Source organism: Uranotaenia lowii, chromosome 2 (assembly GCF_029784155.1).
Source record: "Uranotaenia lowii strain MFRU-FL chromosome 2, ASM2978415v1, whole genome shotgun sequence".
Lineage (NCBI taxonomy): Eukaryota > Metazoa > Arthropoda > Insecta > Diptera > Culicidae > Uranotaenia > Uranotaenia lowii.
The window spans coordinates 192,701,343-192,713,440 of record NC_073692.1 but is presented as its reverse complement, the minus strand read 5'-3'; the positions used below and the strand labels follow the sequence as shown (position 1 = coordinate 192,713,440).

The 12,098-nt window shown below is 39.2% G+C and overlaps 1 protein-coding gene across 1 annotated transcript; it reads right to left on the bottom strand.

Moving 5' to 3' along the window:
- Positions 1 to 3,482: 3,482 nt before the first annotated feature.
- On the bottom strand, positions 3,483 to 9,221 carry LOC129742214 (uncharacterized). Its single transcript, XM_055734086.1, has one exon. It carries the CDS (start codon positions 9,219 to 9,221, stop codon positions 3,483 to 3,485), a length of 5,739 nt encoding a protein of 1,912 aa, XP_055590061.1.
- Positions 9,222 to 12,098: the final 2,877 nt, after the last annotated feature.

The window sequence follows — 12,098 nt, the reverse complement described above, 5'->3', positions numbered from 1 at the left end:
CCCTACTTTAGCTAACTCTTCTTCCACTGTACACAAAATCTCCTCTAATTCTGATTGATTAGAAGAAATTATCAGTAAATCATCAGCAAAAGCCAATAGAAGGGGGAGTTGAAGGTTACCTAATCCAATCAATTTAAGATTTTTTACCTGTTGTTGTACCCTCAGAAGGACATCTTGCATAATGTAATGTTTTTTGGCCTAAAAAACAAATAAAATTTTACCTTCATGCAATTCCCTAGATCCTCGCACTGTTCCCATGTATTTTTTTTTCTTCAAATTGAACCATTTGATAGGGTTTAAGCCATTTTTACTATACGGGGTTTCTCATGGAAATACACCGTTTTTTTTTTCAATATAAAAAATTATCACCAAATGACCTTAAAGATAACACTTAAACTAAACCTAAACAAAGAAAGAGTTGAACTTTCACATTAAACAACCCATTTGCTCCTAAATGCTTGAATTTTATCAGGAGAGATGTTTGTTTGTGAGCCTTCGAAAAACCAGATATTTTAAGTTTTGAAAATTACATTATTAGGAATATCAAAAATCTTCTAACAAAAACCAAATTTAGCTTATTCGTAACTAAATTTATAGGCTTTCAAACGTAGTAAACAGTTTTCAGATATTTTAACTTTTTGCTTAGTTCATGATGATTATCTGCAAAAAATTCATGTTGATCAAAGTTACCCCGGTGATCAAAGTACTCCCAGTTTACGGTAATTGAATAATAGAGGCGATAGTGGACATCCTTGCTTGATTTCCATACCTCTTTTAACGCTGCTGGATAATTGATTTTCCCATAAAATTTGCGTCATTTCACTTTTAACACAAGCAAGGACTCTGTCAATGAAGCGTGATGGTACTTTTAAATTCGCTAAAACCTGTTCTAAACATTTTAATTTCACTGTATCAAAAGCTTTTCTGATATCTAATGCTAGCACGAACAAATTTTTCCCTCCATTCCAATGCTCTTCCATCACTCTTCTCGCAATAAAGATATGATCACTAGTAGATCTATTATTAGTAAATGCAGCTTGGTGCAATCCTACCTCTCCTGCATATATTCGAAGCTTGCTATCCAACCACCTAGCATAAATTTTGTATACAACGTTGCATAAAGATATTCTCCTGAAATCATCCGCATCTTTTGCACCAGATTTTTTTGGAATAGGAATCTGGACAGTTTGATTCCATTCCTGCGGAAGTTCGTTCTGTATGTAAGCTTCTTGAACGATTTCTATTATAATTTGAACAGTGTCATCGTTCGCAAATTTAAGAAACTCCATGTAAACTTTATCAGATCCTGGCGATTTCCCATTTGCTGAATTTTTTATTATTGTCTTTAACTCTTCAGGCGTTGGAGGACTTGGTAAAGGTATGAAATCATGTTCTCTACAAAATTCAATTTCTGGGCCCTCAAAAGATTTTAAAATGTCTTCCCATGTTCTCAAACTAATCAGAGCTCTTTTTTTCTTCCTAGATTGACATACCCTTTAAGATAACTATAAGTTTTTCGAATCCTTACTCCTGCATCAAAATCGTTAAGGTTGTTGAAAAAGTTCATGATTTCTTTTTCCTTGTGTTTTTTATTTGCTACACATAGTTCTTGCCTTCTGTTTGCTAACCTGTGTTTATAGATTTCCATGTCAGGGTGTTTTTTGGTCAACTCCATAGCTTTCTTCAAACGGTTAAGTGCTTTTTTCCTCGTCGGTGTGCTTGGAGCTGTTGAATTTGTAAGAGTAGTGTATGCAGCTTTTTTAAGTGCCTTAGCTAATGTATAGTATTTGTCGTTTATGTCTCGCGTTTTAAAGTCAGTTTCAGTTAAAATATCTTGTAGCTTATTTTGGTACTTTTCTTGAACTTTGGGTATTTTAAGTAGATCTAGGTTGAGTTTTATAGCTTTGGAATCTTTAGTTTCTTTATTTAAACTTCTTTTGAAAACTATTCCAGCCATTAACAATTTATGATCCGTTCTAATAGGAGTCCATACACCCTTGATGTACCTGACATAATAATCAGTGCACGGAGGTTTTAAGATGTGATCAATTTGACTTCGCTTATCTTGTCCCTTCCATGTATGAACAATGTCTTTACCTATTATGGATGAAATATTTTTCAAGTTAGCAGTGTGCAGAAACATTTTAAACAGTTCTCCATTTTGATTACAGTATTCATGTCCTAAAGCGTTACCTATAAAACGTTCATCTTCGATAGACTTATCTTTCAAACCAATCTGGGCATTAAAGTCGCCAAGAATTAGTAATTTGTTTCTGTTGTTCTTAGTACCTTCTAGCAAATTTGAAAGAAACGTATTTTGATTACGATTTGGAGCGTGAACATTGACAACAAAGAACAATTAATTTCCAACTTTCAATTTTGTCCAAACAATTCCTCTATTTAATTCGTTAGATTTAAGGATTTGTACACTATTTCTGTCCTGTTTCCTCAAAAGTATAGCTAATCCCCTAGTTCGGTTATGTCTTTGGTCGATTACTTTCCAGCAGTAATTAAGAGTATTTATTTCCTGACCTAGTGTGTTTACTTCCTGTAAGAACGCTATGTCAACTTGATAATGGTTTAGTAATTCATCAATCTCTTGTCGTTTGGATTTTGTCCTGCATCCTCTCACATTCCAACATGCTACTTTCAGGCCTCTATTTTTGGTTTTAGGTAATTGGTCACCACTTTCCCCAGTATTTTCATTTATTGATTTGTCAACTTTTGTCATAGTCAAAGTAACTTTTTCGATGTTCTCTATGTTGGTGGAATTAGTTTCAGAATCAGAATGTGAATTCAAAATACTATCGTAATGGTTCAAAACATCTCCTCCGCAGTAGAAAATTTTCAAGATGCTTGTACTGTCTTCTAACCCTAGATTGAATTCATAGTTATTCTGGCAAGTGACCTGTATGAGCATGCCGAAAATTTCTGAGAACGCTACTTGTGATTTCGGGTGGCAATGAATGTACAGCTTTCTGAACTTTGAATCTCCTGTATTTTATAAGCGAGTTTTAAATTCCTAGAATATAGGTTATGTAAGTAAGACAAGAGTGAGGAGTGTAAATTTGTAGTTCTTACATTTAGTATATCCTTATAGCATTTAAAGGATTCTGCATTCTACCACTTTATCGGCGATACGGGACTGTTTTTAATATATCTATATATATAAAAATTAATAATAATTCAACTAAAAGTTAACACGTTATTCATGGTTACCTCGTGATTGTAACTTTCTGTGCCGAGGAATAATCGTGCGGCAAACTAACTCCTACGTTTTTGGAAACTGGGCTCTAAACTGAGTAAATACAAATAAAGAACTTTATAAGGTGCAATTCAAGGCACTTTGAATAGTAAGAACTCACCAATTCTAACTAAGAAATATAATAATTGTAAAACTAATAATTCCACGATGCGGCGATCTGAGCACAACTTGCTTTTCTTCCTGCTATGATGTCGTTCGTTTTGACACTAGGCTTGAATCACTTTTGATGAACCTGTAATGCGTCACTGACGAGGGGCTTCTTCACACTCCCCCCCGAGTATGGAGGATCCGACGCTGTGGATTCCGACGTACGATTATTAGACCCGATGTCTAGAACCGCTAACTTAACCGCTGGTTTATTGTAGATGCCTTTGGTTGTTTTCACCGTCGCTGATCTCACCTGTCCTTTACTGGCTGAAGTATTTATAACTCGTCCCTTGGGCCAGCAGTTACGAGGAAGTTCGGGGTCCACAATCACTACGATGTCACCAACTTCAATTGGTTTAGCCTCGTTAAACCACTTCGATCTTCTTGTTATTTCTGGAAGGTATGATTTCAACCAGCGTTTCCAAAACTGATTCGCTATGACTTGAGACGTTATCCATCCTCTACGCAGAGTTATAAGATCGTCAGTTAGAGCAGTCAGTGGTTTTACTCCGTTTGAGGTACCTAGAAGAAAATGGTTTGGAGTTAAGGCTGGCTCTGACTCGTGGTCTACAGCAACGTGAGTCAGTGGGCGCGAGTTCAAAATTCCTTCAATTTCGGTTAAAGCGTTTCGCAATTCCTCGTCTGTTGGGCGTCTGGCAACTTTCATCTCAGCTAGTACTCGTTTGACCGACTGCACTAGCCTTTCCCAGCTCCCTCCCATATGTGGAGATCCTGGAACGTTGAATTTCCAACTGGTTTCCGTAGTGATAAATTCTTGAGCCAAGTCATGTTGTGCTACGGACTGCATAGCTTCGCGCAGTTCTCGGTTGGCTCCTATAAAATTAGTTCCTCTATCGCTGTAGAATACTGCTGGATATCCACGACGAGCTATGAAGTTGCGGATGGCCATAATACATGAGCTTGTATTCAAAGAGCAAGCTAGCTCAAGGTGCACAGCCCGTATGGTTAGGCAGGTCAGAAGAACACCCCAACGCTTTTCAACTCTTCGTCCAACGGCCACTTCTATTGGCCCGAAGTAGTCTATGCCGGTGTGGGTAAACGGTTTAGTAAATGCGGATAATCTGCCTTTTGGTAGGTCTGCCATCATTGGTGGCTGTGGGCGGGCTTCACGGATTTTGCATCTTACACAAGTTTTCTTCACCTTATCGAAAACGCCACGTAGTCTTGCGATGTAGTAACGTTGTTTCACTTCATTTAGAACGGTTTCTTTAAGGAGATGATGATATTTATTATGATAGAAGGCAACTATTTTGTGGGCTAATGTGTGGTTCCAAGGCAGGATAATAGGATTAACAGTGTCGTAGATCAGGTACTCACAGCAGGACGTCCTCCCGCGAACGCGAAGTATTCCCTGTGAGTCAACAAAGGGGGAGAGCTTATACAGCGGGCTTTTCTTTGGGATTGTTCTTGGTGGATTTGATTTCAATGCTGCTATTTCACTTTCGTATGAATGCATCTGAGCGCACCGAATATGATATTCTTCGGCTTTTTTCAACTCTTCGCTTCCTAGTACGCCTGTAATCAGCAAGGTTTTATTTTTCCAGTTGTGCGCAAATCGCAAAACATATCCCGTTACTCTCACTAGATGCTTCCAACTTTCAAATTCACTAGCATCAAGTAATGGAGGAGTGTAAGCTGAATGCATAAGAAGGCATGCTTTAAGTTCTTCGTTCGTGCTCATGGTTTTTGTGGATGTTGTAGGCCATTCTCCCTCCGATTTTCTTAAAAATTCAGGGCCTTGAAACCATCTGCTTCCGTCACACATATCCGGTTCTCGCTTCCATTTTGTACCATCATCCGCGGGGTTTAATTTAGTGGGAACCCATCGCCACTCTGATACCACGGAGTTTTCCAAAATTGTACTAACTCGGGCCGCTACGAAGGGAGAGTATCTACGGTGGTCAGATCTAATCCATGCTAGAGTATTCCTAGAATCGGACCAAAACACTCTTTGTGATACAGTTACAGACAGACTGTTCTGTACACTTGCTGCTACTCTTACACCGAGCACTGCTGCTTGCAGCTCCAGGCGCGGAATCGTCATGTACACCAATGGAGAAACTCGAGTTTTAGAACCCACAAGAGAACACTGTACTTGTTCACCTTGTTTGTATCGAATGTAAACAACGGCCGCAATACCATTTTCGCTGGCATCTGCGAATGTGTGCAGCTCTACAGAAACGTCAGCTCTGGCTTCGTCGAGTGTATGATAACAACGTGGTATTTTCAAAGATTCGACTCTGGGGAGAATTTTAACCCACGTTAGCCATTTTTCGTGTTCTTTAGAAAGTATTTGTTCGTCCCATTCGATGCCTGACCTCCAAATTTCTTGTAACAGTACTTTCAAGAACATCAAATAGTTTGCGATTAACCCAAGTGGGTCGTATATTGTCATCAGAATTCTAAGGACTTCTCTTTTGGTCGGTTTGCGTGCTCCATTTAGTAAATCTCTATCCAAGCGCTCCCAGTTTACTTTGAAGGTGAAGCTATCGGATTTTGTACACCACCATAGACCTAAAACTTTTTCTACGGCGAGTTTTGAATTTAGGTCTAAGTTTTTTCCTGCGTCATGCTGGTCATCGATAGAACGTAGAACGTTTAGCGAATTAGACGTCCAATTGTGGATGTCGAATCCTCCTTGTTTATGAATTTCCTTCACTTGGTTGGCTATTCGAATAGCTTGGTCTTCTGACGGTACACTAAAAAGCATGTCATCCACATATGTACAATATACAATGACAGATGCAGCTTCTGGAAATGCAGTTGAAAATTTGGCGGCGTTCAAGTTTTTAACAAATTGCGCGCTACTTGGCGAGCAGCAAGCACCAAAAATCATTACCTTCATGATGTAGACTTTGGGTTCTATCTGATTTCTTGTTTGCCAAAAAAAGCGCTGACAATGCTGATCTCGTTCCCTGATCCGAACTTGGTGGAACATTTCACGCAAATCACCGCAAACCGCCACGCGATGTTCACGAAACTTTTGAAGTACAGATATCAGAGATACAACTTGATCGGGTCCGGTTAAAAGAACTGAATTTAAGGACACACCTCGGGTTACTGCGGCCGCATCCCATACTAATCTAACTTTTCCTGGCTTGTTTGGATTAGTTACTGGGAAGACAGGAAGATACCATATCCGATTGTGTTGCCTTTCGAGCTCCTCTTTAGATAACTCTCGAACATAACCTTGTGCGATATAATTTTCGATTTTATCGTCAAGTGTTTTAGCAAGTTCTGGATTATGTCGTAAGCGTTGCATTAATAGTTGATGTCGATGTAGGGCTGCTGCCCTATTATCAGGTAGCACAGTGTTATCATCGCGCCATAACAATGATGTTTCGAATCGTTCCCCGTCGTAACGCGTATTTTCATGTAAAAGCTTCAAGGCGCGTTCGTCTTCGGTAGATCGAGGTGGTGGTGTTGGTGGAACTATTCCCATGTTGTCGATAGAAAAATATTGTTTCAAGAGGCTTTCCAAATTGTCGTCACGCTCTGGTTTGCATGAGCATATGTGGTTGATATAATGAACCAGGCTCGACGATTGATCGCCCGTTCCTCCGCCGTAAACTGTCCACCCAATGCGAGTTTTTACGGCTAGTGGTTGTTCAGGTCTTCCTTCACGACTTTTTCTGACCAACGTAATATTTGCGTGTTTTATTCCAATTAATAAACGTGGTCGAACGTTTTTGTAAGATTCAACCGGAACGTCACGCAGATGATCATTTTCATTTCTTACTTGGTCTGCATCCAACGTTTGAATGGGTAGTTGCAAGTCTTCTACAGTACGGACATCATTAAGCTCTAATTTCGGACCGTGTATGCCGGATATATGTAAATTTACTGATTTGGATTTGTCTTCATATCTGTAGGTCCCAGCTGTCCATTGTAAAAATATTGGTTGTGATTTTCCATCTAACGCCAGTTCATCAGCTAGCCCCTGCTCCATCAGAGTGAGATGCGATCCATCGTCTAAAAATGCGTAACATGAAATTTTCTTTTCTTTTCCATACAGGATGACGGGCAGATAACGAAATAGTCCAGTAGCGTTAGCTGTTGACTGGTGAGCATTGAAGGAAGCTGTAGGAATTCCTGCCCTAGAAGGATCGACGGCATCTTTATGCAGCAAAGGATGGTGTTTCTTCGTACACCCGTCTTTCCCACAAGGTCCTCTATTGCATCTACCTTGCTGACGATGAAGACAGGTCCGGCATATTCGGTTACTATTAACTGCCGACCATTTTTCGTCATACAATAATTGTGAAAATGTGTTACACGTCTCTATTGTTCTACACGAAGATCGATGGCACGCGAAGCAGTTGGTGGTATAGCTAGGTCCTGAACTTCTACCAGGGATTGTACGTTGTAGTTGTTGAGATGGCCCTTCAGATCTCTGTGCTTCCGACTCGTATTCTTGGTGGAAGTGCATTGAAGCTTTAAACCTGGTAACTGGTTGGTTCGACGGAGGCTCACTTACTAAGCAAGCATCTTCTGCCAATGCATAAATCCATTCGCTAAATGCGGACAAGCTTACCGTCTTCAGAGATCTCTGGTAGCGAGCCCATTCCATTTTGTGTGGCGGTGATAGTTTGCCTATTAACTCGTTTAATAAAGAAAAGTCGCGCTTATATTCTTTCTGACCACAAGCTTCTATGGTTGCGTATATGTTTTGTACAAAAAGAGCAAAATCAATAAGCTTGTTCATAGCATCAGGTTTCAGTGGAGGCCAAGAAGCTACCTTTTCCTTCAAGGTTTTGATGATGTATATTGGCTGTCCAAATCTCAGCTTCAGAGTGCTCATGGCTTTGTCGACGGTAGACGGATGTATGAGAAAACAGCGAACGGCGACTAGGGCATCTCCCTTTAAGCTATTGCGAAGCCGTACCAGATTCTCATCGTTCGTGAAGCGGCATAATTTGGTTGTGCTTTCGTAGGTGGCGTAAAATATTGGCCATTCTTCCGGACTTCCTGAGAATACCGGAAGGTCCTTGGCTACAATCTGACGAACTGCGAGTTGATTATGGTCCAGACTACAGGCTTGCTGGTTGCTGGGTTCACTTTGCATGTTACGCTTGTCCTTACGCTTGCTGCAATCCCGTACAGGAGTTGATTGTTTACCTGGTTGAAAGTTTTTCCGGGCTACACAAGTTGTTCTTTGTTGTGCCACACAGCTGTTCTCCTGATCCTCGGAACTTTCATCCGAAGTGTTTTCACATCGTAGTTGGTTAGTCTCGGGAACATCTTTCAGCCAGTCCTCGACCTTAGAATTGGCATTTTGTTCTTCATCCACTGAGGCTTGTGATTCTAATTCCGCTAGTTCTTCCAATACCTCATACTCCTGCTCCATTAGTTTTTGTTTCTGCGCAAGAAGTTCTTGGTCAGCTTGAATTTTTTTCAGTTTGAGCTCGAGGACCGATCTTGAAGATTTCCTCGAAGATGCTGATCTTTGGCTTAAAGGAGGTGCACAATCGAGCCTATTTGGTGACTTACCAACTACCGTTCCAGATTCCGTCGCATATTTTCCACTCTTCTTTGTATCGATCTTAGCCGCTTGCTTTTTCTTTGCCTTCTTGAGCAGCGTACACTGATCGCAGCTCCATGGTAAGTTCTCGATATTTTCATCAACACCCACGCAGCTGAAGTGATGCCAAAGGGAACAATCATCACAAAGAACCATCCTATCATCATCACATTCGCTGCATATTTGACAGTTAAATCCAACGGTGTTGTGTGTACGCTGTCCAACTTCCCCACTTTTGGATCCTGTGGGTGTTCTTTTGAGACCCATTCCGACTGTATTTGGAGTCAATTTGCCAATATTCAATCCGTAAGCGCCGTATAAATGAATTTAAAAGATGTGTTTTCGGGTGGCAATGAATGTACAGCTTTCTGAACTTTGAATCTCCTGTATTTTATAAGCGAGTTTTAAATTCCTAGAATATAGGTTATGTAAGTAAGACAAGAGTGAGGAGTGTAAATTTGTAGTTCTTACATTTAGTATATCCTTATAGCATTTAAAGGATTCTGCATTCTACCACTTTATCGGCGATACGGGACTGTTTTTAATATATCTATATATATAAAAATTAATAATAATTCAACTAAAAGTTAACACGTTATTCATGGTTACCTCGTGATTGTAACTTTCTGTGCCGAGGAATAATCGTGCGGCAAACTAACTCCTACGTTTTTGGAAACTGGGCTCTAAACTGAGTAAATACAAATAAAGAACTTTATAAGGTGCAATTCAAGGCACTTTGAATAGTAAGAACTCACCAATTCTAACTAAGAAATATAATAATTGTAAAACTAATAATTCCACGATGCGGCGATCTGAGCACAACTTGCTTTTCTTCCTGCTATGATGTCGTTCGTTTTGACACTAGGCTTGAATCACTTTTGATGAACCTGTAATGCGTCACTGACGAGGGGCTTCTTCACACTACTATTGCTTCATGTCCTAGCCAAATTTTATCTTCTCTAATTTTTCTTACAACATTTTCAAAACCACCGTAAACTTCAGTGTATTCTAAAAGAAATACCTCGAAGCGGCTTCTATTTAATTCAATGTATTGTGCTATCATTTGTCTGGCTTTGAACACATTGTAATTTGATGTTAATGATTGGTTTCTTTGAATACCTAATTGATCAAGCAACTCCCATAACCCGCTTTATAGTGAAGCGTTTTCCAAGGGTTGTAGAGGCAAAATTGTAAGTCTCGTTATTAACATGGTAGTACTCTTTACCTAATGTCATACCATCCCCATTCCAATCAGGTCTTTTCTTAATTTGAAGATCTTCAACATACTTCACTTCCATGGAAGAGCTGACGTGTATCATTATCCAAATCGCTTGACAATTGCCTTTCCGTGAACCAATAATAACTTCTTCAGAATCCTCGAAAAACAGGACGACTTCCACATTCAAAACCCGTTTGAAGCACTCTACAAATTTAAGACAATAATCAATAAGCCCATCCTTAGTTAAATTGTCGTTAGCACCCAAATTTGCGAGCCTGATTCCCTCAGTATTACAATTTTGTACCTCCAAATCCGTGGATTGGCCTTTTTTAAAGTGCTCTCTAAGACCTAACTGCAAACAATCGAAAATGGTGTTTTGTTCGTAATTTGTGATTTTCAAAGCTATTTCCTCGGTACGTGTATAATAAACTAACCGTCCCTCATTGTCTCTTCTGAAATCATCACCTTTCCCCTTCATTTCTATGCAGTTAGCGTTTTCATTTGTCGTTTCAATCCTGTCACAATCAGAAACCTTTTCAAATTTCATCACGCTTTCAAGTCCTCCTGCATCGTTTACTAAAAACTGAAGATCAAAACCAAAAAGAGGATTTCGTTTTCCTCTGTTAAAAATTTTTACCTCTCCCTTTCCTGAGAACATCGCTACTTCGCATTCAAAAATTGTTGCTAATACTTCCATAAGATATGTGCTTGCGTTATGTTTTCCATTCAAGTTGAAACTGTCGTTCTGTAATCCACGATTGTTGAGACAATCTGAAATAATAGAGTTAAGCTCTTTAATGTTCTCAATATTGAAATTTCCTCCGATTTTTTCCCTTACTTTTTTTTTTATGGCGTTTAAATAGCTCGGGGAGCTGACGCTGGAAATGAAAATTAGAATAGTTTGGAGAAGAAAATTTAAAGTTTAGAGAAGGCAGCGTAGAATAGTAAGCGATCTTGAGACGTTGGTTAAACCATCAAGCACTTCATTATATCCATGGAATATGGATAAAATGCAGTTCAAGATAATAAACCAACCCCTCCCGATACCAGTTGGAGGAAGGACATGGGCGGGTTCGAGACTGGCCTCTACATACTCCCCACGCATCTAACTACATTTAATTTTTGTGTTATTAAAGGAATCATTTTAACTTATCTTATATGTTTTTCCTTCCTTCGTCGTCGTCTGTTGAACGTCTGCTTCGTGTCTCCGCCCCAATTCCACTGGTATGTGTGATGGGTTTCGTGATAGTTGTCTCGGGGTCCAGTCATCATATGACTCCAAATCGTATGCGCAGGGGTAGGGGAGGAGCGGGCTATATGCGCCTATTAAGCAGAACACTGATTTAATCAATTATCACATCGAATATGTGTACAAAAATTATATACACGTGTGCAGGTATCTGTTTTCTATGCATTGGAGTAATTTGTATGTTAAAATTTTCTTCTGTTTCCAAGAAAACGATTTTATTATAAGTGTTGTCTAAAATGCCGAACCTCAAACCGTGCGGGCTAAATGCGCCTATTTATGTTTTGAACAAAATTTATGTTTTTTGGGCAATATTTCCGTATAATTTCATCAAAACTGCTAGAAAGTAATAATATCCGTACGACAAAGCTGAAGTTTGATAAAAATCTATGTATATTATAATTTTATGGAATAAAACAAAAGTTAGGGTTGCCATACTATGGAGGCAGTTCATCCATGAGAAAAACTTTATCAAATCTGTTCTTAGATCTTCCATTCTCTCTTAAGATGTTATTCAGTTCTTAGATTTGAAGGTTCAAAGATAAAAATCATGTATTTATTCTATTTAACCTGTTATTTAAGGATGAAGGCATTTTACAAACATGATGGGGGCATACAAAAACACTCTATTATTCCACTATACAATCATTATTAAACCTCCACAAAAGCTGAAATATGT